General features: G+C 44.9%; 1 protein-coding gene across 1 annotated transcript; it reads right to left on the bottom strand.

Annotated features, from left to right (window-relative positions):
- Positions 1–9,855: 9,855 nt before the first annotated feature.
- On the bottom strand, positions 9,856–15,278 carry Foxi3 (forkhead box I3; the record flags this gene model as incomplete). The annotated part of the gene is made up of 2 exons (XM_013035506.1): positions 9,856–10,524; positions 15,014–15,278. Coding segments are annotated over 2 exons (903 nt in total), but the record flags the coding sequence as incomplete, so codon positions are not given.

Raw genomic sequence — 15,278 nt, 5'->3', positions numbered from 1 at the left:
TTTTCTTTTTGCTTATGTGGTGCTGAGGAATCGAACCCAGGGCCTCAGGCATGCAAGGCAAGTGCTCTACCACTGAGCCACCTTCCCAGCCCAGGTTTGCATTATTTTTTGGTACCCAATGATGATACATATTATAGCTAAAAATCAACTCCCAAAGTACCCTAAAGCAGTCTTTCATTCCAGACACACCAAATCCCTGATAGGGGTCAGTGATATTTCTTCCCTCACTCCTCTCCATCTGAAAAAAGTAATTGTGTTTATTTAACAATCTGCATTTATCCAATCTGTGATTCAGTTTCTTCAGAAACAACTGTACCTTTCTCATAGGTTCAATGAAACAATTCTTTTACTTGGGCATGGGCTTACTTCAAGCATGGGCTTGAACTCTGGGCCTGGGCACTGTCCCTGAGCTCTTCAGCTCAAAACAAGCGCTCTACCACTTGAGCCATAGCACCACTTCTGGGTTTAGGTGGTTTATTGGAGATAGTCTCACAGAGTTTCCTGCCTGGGCTGGATTTGAACTGTGATCCTCAAATCTCAGCTCCTGAGTAGCTAAGATTGCAGGCGTGAGACACTGGCTCCCAGCACGGGCTTTATTCTTAAAGAAGAATGAGAGACAGGAATGTGGGTCACCTTTGAGTGTGGCTGGATGACTTCCACCATGTCCCCCTCTGGTCCCTTAGACCTTGTTCTCCACTCATGCTGAGAAATTATAGTACTAATATAATGCTTTTATTTTAAATCAAAGTTCGTTAAGGCAGCCTGAGGGGAGTTGGTGGAGGTTGGGGAGTTCTGATGCTGAAGGACAGAAGAGTTATACCCAAAAGGGACCTTTGAGGGCTGGGAAGGTGGCTCAGTGGTAGAGCACTTGCCTTGCATGCCTGAGGCCCTGGGTTCGATTCCTCAGCACCACATAAGCAAAAAGAAAAAAGCCGGAAGTGGCGCTGTGGCTCAAGTGGTAGAGCGCTAGCCTTGAGCTGAAGAGCTGAGGGACAGCGCCCAGGCCCAGAGTTCAGGCCCCACGACCGAAACCAAAAAACAAAAAAACAAAAAAAAAACCCAAAAGGGACCTTTGAGAGAAGTTTGAGATGGTCTTAGCAGCTAGACTGTCCTGGCAGGTATTTGTATGTTTGTAACTTTCACAGTGAAATCCACTTTTTTTTTGGGGGGGGGGTCCAGTCATGGGGCCTGAACTCTGGGCCTGGGCGCTGTCCCTTAGCTCTTCAGCTCAAGGCTAGCGCTCTACCACTTGAGCCACAGCACCACTTCTGGCTTTTTTATTTTTGCTTATGTGGTGCTGAGGAATCGAACCCAAAGCCTCAGGCATGCAAGGCAAGGGCTCTACCACTGAGCCACCTTCCCAGCCCTGAAATCCACTTATAAATTAACTAATTAATTGATAACAATGTATGCTAAATCTGATCAAGTACCAATCCTTTATTCAGAAAGAAAGAAAATTTCAAGGCAGAAGAAACCAGGACAAGGACCCTAATACAGAAACCTTAAATATATTTGAGAGGCTACAAAACAGCGAGTGGCTGGGAGTATGTGCATCAGGGTTGGAAAGAGGCAGAGGCTTGATTGTGTAAGGGCCCCAGATGAGCTTGGGGGTTGCTAATAATAAACCTTCCCAATAGGTTCTAAGCAGAAAATGAATATATTTTGTTTGGCATTGGGATTATTTCAGTATCTTTGGATTCAGCTATTGAAGAGCTATGGACTTTTATAGAAGTCATGTTGCCTTGATTTCTTGGATGTCATGTGTTTTTGTTGTTGTTTTTTGTTTTTGCCAGTCTTAGGGCTTGAGCTCAGGGCTTGGGCACTGTCCTTGAGCTTCATTTGCTCAAGGTTAGCACTCTACCACTTGTGCCACAGCACCACTTCCAACTTTTTCTGTTTATGTGGTACTGAGGAATCGAATCCAGGTCTTCATGCATGCTAGGCAAGCATTCAACCATTAGGCCACATTCCCAGCCCCTCATGTGTTTTTCAGTTGCAATTTGCACATCTGTTGAAATGGATATTTCTTCCAGTTTTACATGGGGAGAGGGAGTCTTAGTGTATAGCCTCCTTTTTAAGGCTATATTTTTCTAAATGTTTGAATAGCATGAAAATGCAGTATATATACGTTATAGAGTATTGCTTAAGTATAAAAAACAAAATTTGTAGGACAATGAATGCAATTGGAGATTATTGTCTTAAAATTAGCCAAACTATAGCCAGGCGCTGGTGGCTCATGCCTGTAATCCTAGCTACTTAGGAGGCTGAGATCTCAGGATCATGGTTCAAAGTCAGTCTGGGCAGAAAAGTCTGTGAGACTCTTATCTCCAATAAACCACTAGAAAACTGGAAGTGGCGCTGTGGCTCAAGTGGTAGAGAGCTCGCCTTGAGCTGAAGAGTGCAGGGACAACGCCCAGGCCCAGTGTTCAAGCCCCATGACCTACCAAAAAACAAAACAAAACAAAAAACACCAAACTAAGAAAAACAAATGTCCCATGTTTTCTCTTATGGAAGAGAGAGAGAGATAGAGACAGAGACAGAGAGACAGAGACAGAGAGACAGAGACAGAGACAGACAGAGAAGAGACAGACAGACAGACAGACTGACCGACCTAGAGCTTGAACTTAGGGCTTTGGCACTATCTCTGAGCTTTTCTTTTTGCTCAAGGTTAGCACTGTACAACTTGAGCCACAGCTTCACTTATAGCTTTTTTGGCATTAATTGGAGATGAAAGTCTTACAGACTTTCCTGCCTAGGTTGGCTTCTAACTAGAACTCTCAGATCTCAGCCTCCTGAGTAGCTAGGATTATGGGTGTGAGAGACTAGGACCCAACTTGGAATCTAAATTTTAACAAGCAGTTCATGAAAGAAGAAGGGGGACAATTTGGGGAAAGGAAGAAGGCCAGGGAAAGAAAGAGAGAGGAAAAGAGAAGATAATAGGGGAGTGAATATAATTAAAGTACATTGTATACATGGATGAAAATATAATGAAACCCATTATTTTATATAATTAACATACACTAATAAAAGCCCATTATTTTGTACAATTAATATACACTAATAAAATATATGCTAATAACAAAAATTAAAAAACTGGGGATCTCCCCAACATACTTGGAACTTGTGAACCTCCTTTGATGCACCGTACAAAGAAGCATTCCACACACACACCCCAATCTCCCACCCAACCCCAGTTTGTGCTGAAAGCTGGAGCCAGGGAAACAGATGCTGATGGGTAAGTTTGGATGACATGTTCCTCAGGAGTTGGAAGAAAGTGAGGGAACCCACTTCCAATCAAGCACAAAGCCTGAGACCTTGAATCAAGTTCCTTGGACAGTTCTACTAGTCCATAAGCACTGTGTCTGGTCCATCTCCTCTAGGTCAGGACATGGAGTGTCCTTTCTGGGAGATTAAATCGTTCCATTTCCTTTACTGGGGGCTTATTGCTAGATGTGGGGAATGGGACTCAGTCTGGTTTTGTGGATTCCCCTGCCTTGTACCCATCTGTTTTTGTTGTATTTTTATTTTTTAAGTTTTTGTTGGTTGTGGGGCTTGAACTCTGGGCCTGGGCACTGTCCTTCAGCACTTCAGCTCAAGGCAAGTGCTCTACCATTTGAGCCACAGTTCCACTTCTGGTTTTCTGGTGGTTTATTGGAGATCAGAGTCTCATGGACTTTCCTGCCTGGGCTGGCTTTGAACCTTGATCTTCAGATCTCAGCTTCCTGTGTAACTAGGATTACAGGCGTCAGCCACCAGTGCTTGGCTGTACCCATCTGTTTTTGACTTCTGTGCTTCCCATCGGGTTTTCCTCCCAGGAGTGAGCAACTGAAGCCAGGGAGGTCATGGGTCTTGGTCATGTTGGTATCCTCAATGCCCAGCACCAGACATGATGTCAAAGGGGATTTGCTGAGTCAGTAGATAGATTTCCTGTGAGTCCAAGGTTCCTATCCATTTTCTCCAATATCTGGCTTTCCTGAGCAGCCTCCGAGCTCAAGACTTCATTCACCAATAGGTAGTAAAAAAGGTGACAGGCAACTGCTGGAGGGCCTATGACCCAGAAGCTGGTTGATTCTGAGGCAGAGGTTATGCAAGGGAAAGTCCCAGGGTTTACCCTCCTGTACTCACAAAAAGGAGCCCCAGACACAAGCCCCAACCCCAGGGAGCAGTCAAGGGAAATGCCTGGAAGGGAACATCAATGAACTGTGGGGTTGGGGGATGGGGTGTGGTTTTCAGGCTCAAGTCAGTGGGCAATCTACAAGCTGTGTGGTCTTGGGAAAGTCCCTTAACATCTTTATGTCTCTCCTTGCTCTTTTTTTTTTGAAATGAAGAGGTATTGTGCTAGGTTAAGAACAGATGTGCTCTAACATCAGATGGTTTAATTTTAACCTGGATTCAACAACTTTGATCCATATCCATGTCCAGCCTTGTGGACCATTCATTTCTCATTGGTGAGATGGAAAATAACAGTATACACTTCATGGAGTTTTGGGGAGAATTGACAGAGTTGTTTGATGTTGTAGGTATTTTAGGATGGTACTGGCATTTTATAAGTGGGTTGATATTATTGCAATGCTTATCTTCAGAAAAAGAAATGATAAAGGCGTTAGTGCAGTACAGTGGCTTACACCTCTTATCCTAGCTACTCTGGAGACTGACTGAGATCAGGAGAATCAAGATTGAAGGCCAGCTGGACAACAAGTTTGTGAGATCCAATTTCAACCAATGGACAGTGCAGTGATAGATGCCTGTCATCACAGCTACAGGGGAGACTGAGAATTCGCTCACAATTCCAATTCTAGCCTAGGCAAAGAAAAAAAAAAGTTTGAGAGATCTCACTTCAAGAAAATGCTATGTGGTGTGTGACTAGTATTCCAGTTATGGTAGTAACTGGGGAACTGAGGTGCTGGCTAGCTTAGGCAGAAAGCAGGATGGAAGCACTAAGCCCAAAGCACCTACTATTTGTGTTTGCCAGCAAGCACAAAGCAGAGTTCAGGCCCTAGTACAAACAAAAAAAAAAGAAAGAAAAAGAAACAAAAAAACCAACCAAAACCCATCAACAGTAAAAACACTCTTCTCCATGTCTCTTTTTGCTTTACAAACTGACAGGAGATCCCTTTTTTCCTTCATTTCCATATGTCCAGCTGCACACACCTGCCAATGTGCTTCTGATGGCAAAGGCAAGGCCAGCTTCCTAGTCTCTATTGCAGAGCTTGCAGAAGTCCCATCCCAAGATAGTTTCTCCCTCCCCCTCCCCCTGCCCCTTTCCATGAACACCTCTAAGAGTTTAGAGAAAGAAAACAACTAATCAGACACTGTAGACAGGGGCTTTCCAAATCCTGAGAAATCTCCGAAGGTAGAAAAGCAGTTTGTGAGTCTCTGAAGTTCAAGCACAGTTCCTTGTGGCCAGAGCCTGGCCTCATTTGCCCTAGGAAGGACTTGGAAGGGCCCAGAGAGAGGGAGAATGGCAAAGAATATGGGACTCTCTGGGCTCCCAATTACCTTTTAGTAAGTCCAAGAGTGCTACAGAAGCCAAGCACCAGCTGCATGTAATCGTAGCTATTCAAAAGGCTGGAATTTAGCTGGGTGCTGGAGGCTCTTACCTATAATCCTAGCTACTCCGGAGGCTGAGATCTGAGAATTGTCTTTCAAAGCCAGTCCAGGCAGAAAAATCCAGAGTCTTATCTCCAATTAACCACTCAAAAACAAAAAACAAAAAACAGAAGTGGCCCTAAGGCTCAAAGAGGTTGAGCACTAGCCTTGAGCAAAAGAGCTCAGGGACGGGGCCCACGCCCTGAGTTCAAGTCTGAACTACCAAAGAGCTAGAAGTGGAGCTGTGGCTCAGGTAGTATAGAGTGCCAGCCTTGAGCCAAAAAAGCTTAACGAGAGTGCTAAGCCCTGAGTTTCAAGCCCCAATACTGGAACACAGGGAAAGGAAAGCAAAGAAGGGAATGGAAGGGAAAGGATGATCTAAAATTATAAGGGAAGCCAGAAACCTGTTTATTTCTCAAATTCACCATTGTCCCTGTTATACTCTGAACAGTACATTAGATCCTAGATGGCTAGAGGGTAGGTGCTTGAAGTCAGGTATGTACCTAGTTGGCCTCCCCCTGGGCTGCACCTCTACTTCAGCTCCCCTCTGCCCCCGCCCCTCCTCCTATATGTCTAGACCTAGGGAATCTCCTAGCTATGTGCCACAGGACCATAGCTGATCCTCTGCACTGTCCCAAACAATAGAAGGTGTAACTGAGCTCAGTTCGAGAATCTCTGATCTGGTGGTAGAAAATTGTCAGAGATCCAGGAAGTTGTTGGTAATTAGGTGTTGATGCGGACTGACCAGAGGCATCCCGGGCCCAGCTCTCTAAGCTTATGTCTAGCAGGAGCCAGGGCCTGATATATTTGCCACAACATCACTTCTTTAGCTGTAGGAATGGGAACTGAGCCCAACTGTTGACCTTTGGCACTGTCCGATGTTGGACAATAGATTCTCTTCACCTTTGCTTTCATAAATGGAACCACTTTCATATCAACTGCCCAGATATAGTACTTTCACATCCAACTTTGTGTTAGTCCTGGTGCTTGAACTTGGCCTGGGCGCTGCCCCAGAGCTGTTTGGCTCAAGGCTAGTGATTTACCACTTGAGCCACAGATCCACTTCTGGCTTTTTTGGTGGTTAATTGGAGATAAGTCTCATGAACTTTCCTGCCCAGCTTTGAACCTAGAGCTTCAGATCTCAGCCTCTTGAGTAGCTAAGTGTAATCACTGGACTAGTGCTAGTCACTACTACCTAGTAGTCACTAGTCCACTTTTCAAACTCATTTTAATCATTTTTGTCTTCCCAAGAAATCTCCATGCCTGTTCCCATCCCTCTCCACTAAAAGCTTTAGTCAGAATTATCCCAGCCCGAGGAAGATGCCCTATAATCAGGAATGGAATATTGAATTGTACCTCCAATGTGTTGGAGGCAAAGCAGCCCATCTTAGTTCTAAGAAATGTCTTATTGGGTTGTTCCTGCTCACAACTGTTTCCTTTCTTTTCAAGATTAAAAAAAAAACAAAAACAAAAAAACATAACATAGCAGAAACCATCTTGCACCGGAAGCTCAAAGGCCAATTTAGTCAGGACTTAACTACGGGCCTAGGATTGTGGGACAGGGAGAGGGCTCTTTCCTTGTGGGCAAATTGTGGGTGTTAGCCTAGATCTGTGGGTTGGTTTTGTCTTCATCTAAGCACTTATCTTATAGAGAACATCTGGCCATGTATGGCATATTGTGGGCTACAAGTGGGTAGAGGTGATATCTACTGGGATATTGCTAAGCATCCTGTGATGCATAAGATGGCCTATACAGTCATCCAACCCCAAAGATCAATAATGCTAAGGCTGAGAAATCCTGGTTGTTATTTGGTTTTTCTAGATTGGTCCAAGTTCAAGTTACTAGCTATTTCCTTAGAAATGATAGGCTGCCTGTGTCCCCATGAGCTCATTAACAGAATAGCTATTATATGCCTGCAGATTCTCTGCAAAGAATGACTATTTCATTCAATTGCTCTCAACAAATTCCCTGCAGTGGCTTCGATGCCCATTCATTTCTGTTCTTTTAGGACAAAGCAGTTGATGTCAAAAAGTAAGTAATGTTCCAGAGACCAGAAGTCATCCCACTTAAAAGTTTATTTCATGGATTCTTTTTAGCACACACACACAAAACACAACAAAAAACAAAAAATCCTGCTGTCTTTGCTGCCCCAGTTCACATTATAAATTAATTTACAAACAGAATTGCATTAGAAACAATATTTATAAAAGCCCATGGTTTTTCATACAAAAATATCCACACAAAATTTTTCTTGTACACAAAGTATCAGGATAAGTAGACTCTTTGGTTTGTTCTGCATAATGTTAAAAAGCATTGGTGATTTAACTTATACCTTAATAAGCCAGTTAGAAATGGCTTTTCATTTGTATACTTCAAAAGAAAAAATTAAAGCAATGCTACAAGTTCCTTAAAAAGAACATATAAGAAAGTTTTCTTTTAAACAATCTACATGTGATTCTAAAAAATTAAATCCCCAAACTAACCACGCACATTGGCTCAAAAGCATGGTATAAATGCAGCTCCTAGAAGAATACCTTTGTTTTAATGAAGTCAGCTTTCATAAATTCAACAACCATTCCGATTACTAAAAGAAAAATTTGTGCTAATACCTGGACTTGAAGGCAAGGTCTCAAACTCCCTCTCAAACTTGTGGCTCACAACTGGTTCTTGAGCCAGCCATGACTCCAGTTCTGCATCTTGCTGATTAATTGGGTATAGTCAAGGACGGGGCTGGCTTTGTTTGAACCAGCCTCCTGAGTAGTTAGGATTACAGGCTTCAGCCACCAGAACCCTTCCATTCCCATATTTAATTAGTACTTTTGGATTAAATTGCCATTCAACAAACTATTAAGTTCTCTGCTGGGTACTGGGTGACCCAAAAAAACTATTCAAATGGAGGTACCTCTGAGAAATAGGAGTGCTAATAAATAAAACTTACATAGTAAAAAAAACAAAACTGACCACAAATGGTCTTATTAAAAGCTATAAAATTTCCATTTAAAACTATGCTTAATAAAATTCTAATATTTTGCTAGAAAATGATACAATCTAAGGAGGACAAGATTCCAGGATCATCGTAAACTAAGACAATAATTCTAAACTTTGTCAGCAGGACTAAGAAGGAGATAGCATCGACCTCTGCTGCTCAGAACATCCCAAATGACTTAAAAAAAATACATGTAATTTATTAGGGTTTCTAGTTTCCTTGTGGTGCTGGGGATCAAACCCAGGGCCTTGCACTTGCTGGACAAGTGCTCTGCCGCTGAGCTACACTCCCAGCCCTCAAATGACATTTGTGTATGAGTGCCAGTGCTGGGAATTGAACTCAGGGCCTTGGGAGCTGTCCCTGAGCTTTTTGTTTTGCGCAAGACTAGCGTTCTACCACTTTAGGTGTAACTCCATTTCTGGCTTTTTTGGTGGTTAACAAGGTCAGAACAAGGACCTGACTCCATTGAACCATAATCCTCAGATCTCAGCTCATGGGTAGCTAGAGTTATAGATGAGAGCCACTGGCACAACTTGTTTTTAGGAGCTAGAACACAAAGATCATAAGCAACAGCTCTGCAGCCAGGCTGCCTGGCTCCACAGTTTCCTCTCCGTGTGACCTAACATCAGTGGGTCTCATTGCCCTCCTGTGGAAAATGAATGAGGGTCATACTTATGTCCCAGGGTTGCTGTGAGGATTAAATGAGTGAACACAAGTGTCTAGAACAGTTCTTGGCTATTAGTACCTACCAGGTGCCTGGGAAAGGTGACTTGTGAGTTGGCTATAGCTCAAGGCTTTGCGGTATTTCTCAGTACTAAGAAAACATAACCAGAGGCTGAAGACTCAAGAATTGGAGGTTTCTTATAAATTAAAAAAAAATGCTGACCTGTCAGAGATAACTAGCTGCTTCAGCAGCCTTCAACTGGACAGTCCTAACTATTCCTTGTGGCTTCAGAAGTCAGCTGTTTAGTTCTTACTTAGTACCTTCATTTCATTGGCTTGTGGCTTTTAGCTGCCTGTTAGACATGTTAAGCATGATATCTGGGTATCCAGTGACATAACAAAAGAGACATGACCTCTGCCCTCAACTTGCAGGCTTCCTTTCTGTCCCAAACAGAGGAATTTCTTTCCAAGAAACCTGTCCAAGCTGGCTGGGGTGGAAGGTCTCTAGAACACCTTCATTACTTCAAGTGTAGTGAACAGACACAGGATTACATGGGCAGTCCCCTGCTGCTCCAGTCTTCCTGACTCAGAATCTGCATTGGAAACCAGATCTCTCAGCTGTGCACTGCAAAGTCTGGTCCCATGGCCTACACCTCAGAGCCCTCTCGGGAGTAGATGAGGCTGTTGACCATGCTGAAGTTGTAGAAGGGGCTGCTGAAGGGGTTGCTTTGGCCTCCGCTGGTGCTGGCAGGGAAAGGGCTATAGTAGGAAGATCTCTGGCCACTGCCAGGGCTGAGGCCATTGCTTAGCTGCAAAGTATCTGTGGAAGCCTCGGGAAGGTTGGTAGTGGGATATGTGTTGTTGGAGGGCAGTGGGGCCCCTTGGATCCCGGGGTGGCGGCTGCTGGATGGGACACGCTGGCTGTTCCCACTGCTGCTGCCATTGCCACCATTACTGCTCAAGGTGCTGAGGTTACTAAAGAAGGTGCTGAGGCATGGGGTGGAGGTGAGCGCAGAGGCTCCTGGGGATGAGGCAGTGCTCTTGGTGCCTTCAGGTGGCTCTGGGGACTGTGAAGGCCTCAGCAGAGAGGAGGGACTGTCTCCCTCAGGCTTCCCCCCAACCCCAGCTCCCAGTCCTGAGGTCAGCCCTTCTTCCGATTTTGGTGTCCTGGCAGCCACTGTGGAGCTGTTGTTGGCCTCTGTGCGGCGCTTGCGCTTCCTACGGAAGTTCCCATTGTCAAACATTTTCTCACAGTTGGGATCCAGAGTCCAGTAATTACCTTTTCCTGAGAAAGGACAAGTTAGAGAAGGAAGCATTTTAGTCCATGTTTTCCATGTGCCCTGACCTAGGATGAAGCTTAATTGTGTAAACTAGGTACAATGAGGTTAACAAGTATAAAAACTATATGAACCCCCCCAAAAAAGGGGGGGCTGGGAAGGTGGCTCAGTAGTAGAGCACTTGCCTTGCATGCATAAGGCCCTGGGTTTGATTCCTCAGCACCACATAAGCAGAAAAAGCCGGAAATGGTGCTGTGGCTCAAGTGGCAGAGTGCTAACCTTGAGCTGAAGGACAGCACCCAGGCCCAGAGTTCAGGCCCATGACCGACAAGAACAACAAAAAATAAATAATAATAAAAAAAAACTACATGAAGCCGGGCACCGGTGGCTCATGCCTGTAATCCTAGCTACTCAGGAGGCTGAGATCTGAGGATTGCGGTTCAAAGCCAGCCCAGGCAAGAAAGTCTGTGAGACTCAATAAACCAATAAACCACCAGAAAACCAGAAGTGGCACTATGGCTCAAGTGGTAAGTGGTAGAGCGCTAGCCTTAAGCTGAAGAACTCAGGGACAGCGCCCAGGCCCAGAGTTCAAGCCCCACAACTGACCCCCCCCAAAAAAAAACAAACCAAAAAACCTACATGAATATGGTCTGCTTATGTCTGGTTTTTTTTTTGGGGGGGGGTGAGTGGTATAAGACTTGCATTCAAGGCCTTATGCTTCCTCTCTATCACTGAGCCATCCACATGTTTAGACTTTTGACTTTAAGTACTTTAAGTACTCCAGAAAGTGACACTAAGGCCCTGGGGACAATGGAGGCAGGAGGACCTCAGCAAAGTTAAAGCCCTACCTGGATAAATGAGGGAGAGAAAGAGAAAGGGAGAGAGAAAAAAAGAGGAAGGAAGAATGGAAGAATAAGGGAGGATGCTTAAACTTTGCTTTGAATCTGGGAAATGCAGAGAAAGGTGCTTAACTTTACTTTTTTTTTTTTTTTATCTTGGTTTGCCTTTATCTGCTTGAGAAGGAATCTGGAACAAAGTTGCTCTAGACGCTTCTAACTCCTCCAGGCAGTATCTCCAACTTTAATCTTAATCCTAATTCAATTCCTGAGGCACTTCTAATTAAATCACCTCTCCTCTGGTAGATCCAGGCTACCTGACCTTGCAAAGTCAGGGAATTCTGAGGTTACTGAAAACCTCATCACCATTTCTCTTGTAAAACTGGGACAAGTTGGTTGGATGACTGTGAAGCACAAGTGATATCTAGGCATAGTTGCCAGGACACATAGCAAGGAGGGAACACACAGTATTACAATTCTTTTTTGTTGTTGTTGTTGGTTGCTGGGCTTGAACTCTGGATCTGAGCACTGTCCCTCAGCTCTTCAGCTCAAGTAGCGCTCTACCACTAGAGCCACAGTGCCACTTCCAGTTTTCTGGTAGTTAATTGGAGATGAGTCTCAAGGACTTTACTGCTCTGGCTGGCTTTGAACTATGATCCTCAGATCTCAGCCTCCCTAGTAGCTAGGATTATAGGTGTGAGCCATGAGTGACCAGCCGGTATTACAATTCTTATTCCCTAAAAATGCACAACTACCACTGTAGGGGAAGAGGATCACAGTAGATTAAGACAACCTCAATATGAAAAAATTATTAACAATTAAAATTCAGTTTTAGCAACTCATGGAAATGCATACATTTGCAATACAAGGAAACTTTTAAGCACCCACATGGTCTTCATCTTTTGTCCACTGGGCAAATGTTGGAAACTTAATTCATTCAAGTAATGCCTGACTTCTGTTTAGAAAATGTCCTTCATTATCTACAATTGAGGCAGAAAAGCTGGAAGATTCTATCACCTATTAGCTTTTTTTAGCTTCTGGCAATATATATTATATAACATATATATATATATATATTTATATATATTTTTTGTCGGTCGTGGGGCTTGAACTCTGGGCCTGGGCGTTGTCCCTCAGCTCTTCAACTCAAGGCGAGCGCTCTACCACTTGAGCTACAGCGCCACTTCCAAAATATATATATTTTTTTGAAGCTTGAAAGTTACTTTAACAAAGCATATGGAGCTGGGCAATATTTCTATGCTTACTTTTCAGATGGGGAAACTCAGATGGTTTCTAAGTAAATATCGGTACCATATTGCAGGTGCCATGCAATTACTATGAATAGGCAGCATTTTAGCGGGCTGGTTCTGACCAGCATTCCTAACTAAACATTGTGGGGTTTTGTTTGTTTTAGATTAGAACACTCTGTATCTTAGACTGACTTGGAACTAGTGATCCTCCTGCTTCAGCCTCCTGAGGGCTTAGAGTACAAGGGTGCATCTCATACCTGGCCTCTGACTATTGTTAGTTAACTGTCTCCACGAACTAGCATGCACTCACTCTGCAGATAAATGCAGAGAAAAATTATAAACTACCACTTAGGCAATGATACCTGCACCTATCTAGATATGTATATTGGGAGACCTGAGCTACATTTTGTTTTGTTTTTGATGGTCATGGGGCCTGAACTCTGGGCCTGGGCGCTGTCCCTCAGCTCTTCAGCTCAAGGCTAGCACTCTACCACTTGAACCACAGCACCACTTCTGGATTTTTTCTGCTTATGTGGTGCTGAGGAATTGAACCCAGGGCCTCAGGCATGCAAGGCAAGCGCTCTACCACTGAGCCACTTCCCAGTGGCCCCCTACACAAATTTTTTCTTGCTACCAGTATCGATGAATTTTTTTAAACTCAAAGTAGTACATATGACAAGTTACATATAGTCTTGGGTGATTTAGAGCCCAAATCAGGAAGTTATGTCTTCTAGAATGCCATGTCCTATTGACAGATGACTTGAAATATGTCTAGTTTAGAGGCAGTTGGGATGGCTTATGCCTCTAATCTTAACACTGGGAGGCTGAGGAGAAGGAGGGCTAGGCATGGACACATGTCTCAGAAGCAGAGGAGAAAGAACTAGGAAGGAAAGGAGAAAGGGAGGGAAGAAAGAAAGGAGAAAATGGTGTAAAAATACTATTTTGAAGACTTAAAACCAATATAATGCAAGAAAAATCCTATAGTAATTTTTAACTTGTTATAAACATTTTATTTAGAAATTGTCACCAATATCTTTGTGTGTGTGTGAGATAGAGAGAGAGAGAGAGAGAGAGAGAGAGCGCATGAGCTCAAGAGCGAGCTGTCCTGGGACTTCAACTCAGGACCTGGGTGCTCTCCCAGAGCTTTTCTTGCTGAAGGCTAGCACTCTATCACTTGAGCCAAAGCTACACTTCCGACTTCTTCTTTTTTTTTGTTTTGAAGGGAGAGGTAGTTTATCGCAGGTAAGAGTCTCACAGACTTTCCTGCCAGGGCTGGCTTTGAACTGTGATCCTCAGACCTCAGCCTCCAGAGTAGGTAGGATTACAGGTGCGAGCCACCAGCAGCAGGCTGCCTTTTGAATTTGTGAATGAGGCAACCAGAAAACTTCCGATCCCAAGTGGCTTGCACTGGACAAGAGGCTGGAGGTACAGCTTAGTGTTGAGCGCGCGCGCACAAGGCTTGGGGTTCCACACCCAAGGCAACAATAACAAAATGCAGAAGGACTTCAGGGGTATAAAGTCCTCCTATGCTCGAGTATTGCTATCTAGTATTTACATAAAACCTTAGATTTATGCAACGTGAAGTAAAAGTTTCACTTCCCTTCTCATTTTCCTACTGCAACACCCTCCCTTTCCCCGAGTCCAGCGCTCTTTCAGCAAACCTCCAGCAGTAATCGGTTTCTTTTATAGTGAACCTCCCCCTTCCCTCCCGTTCCCCAGCCAGGTAAGCAACACAGCCCGACCGGCTCTGAAGTCAGTGGACTTAGGTCAGAACGCAGGCGAATTCTTGGTCTTTAGTTCTAATGAAGGCACAACAAACACAACTTGGAGAATCCGCCAACGTTCTCCCAGCCCTCTGCGGGGAGATTCGTGGGTTTCATGATGCCCATAACCCCATCCTTGAGTCCCCTCTCTCCAGGTACTGGGCACAGCACTGGCTCCACTCGGGATGCCACAGATTCCTACAAACCTGGAGGTGAGAATGCACCCAGGCGCAGCCCGCCTGGGGTCGACTTTCTCTCAGGTTTTGTGAAAGAGAATCACTTTTTTTTTAAACAATCTCCCGCTTAAACCTAAACGCTCGTCCCTGCCCTCACTCCTTCCTCACGCCATCTCCCAAGCATAGGTCTGGTCCTCATGTGGCCGGATGAACATCATCCACAGCCGAGGTGGTCCTAACTTCGTCCCTTTTCTCTAACCTAACTGGCTAGCCACCGGGTCCTCCTTCCAAAGATCTGATTGTCTCCTCGGTTCTCTTCCCCTCACCCTGACTGATTGTTCCTGGAAAACTCATCCGATCTGCAAGGAACCACACACAATCCTCCCTCTCACCCACCCACCCTCCAAGCAGCTCTGGCGCCCCGTTCCCGCCCGCGCGCGCGCGCGCCCTGCTCAGCCCCGGCCGCCCGCACCTGGATCATCCTCGTCGCGGGGCACCTTCTTGAAGCAATCGTTGAGCGACAGATTGTGGCGGATGGAGTTCTGCCAGCCGGCCTTGCTGCGCTGGTAGAAGGGGAAGCTGTCGGCTACGAACTGGTAGATGTGGCTGAGCGTGAGTTTGCGCTCGGGCGCGTTCTGGATGGCCATGGCGATGAGCGCCGAGTACGAGTAGGGCGGCCGCACCATCTTCATCAGGTCCTCGCGGCTGGCCATGGACAGCCAGCCCAGCTCACCAGG

Source organism: Dipodomys ordii, unplaced genomic scaffold, assembly GCF_000151885.1.
Source record: "Dipodomys ordii isolate 6190 unplaced genomic scaffold, Dord_2.0 Scaffold214, whole genome shotgun sequence".
NCBI lineage: Eukaryota > Metazoa > Chordata > Mammalia > Rodentia > Heteromyidae > Dipodomys > Dipodomys ordii.
Note: the sequence above shows the minus strand (reverse complement) of the source record. Positions and strands in the feature narration are given on the sequence as shown.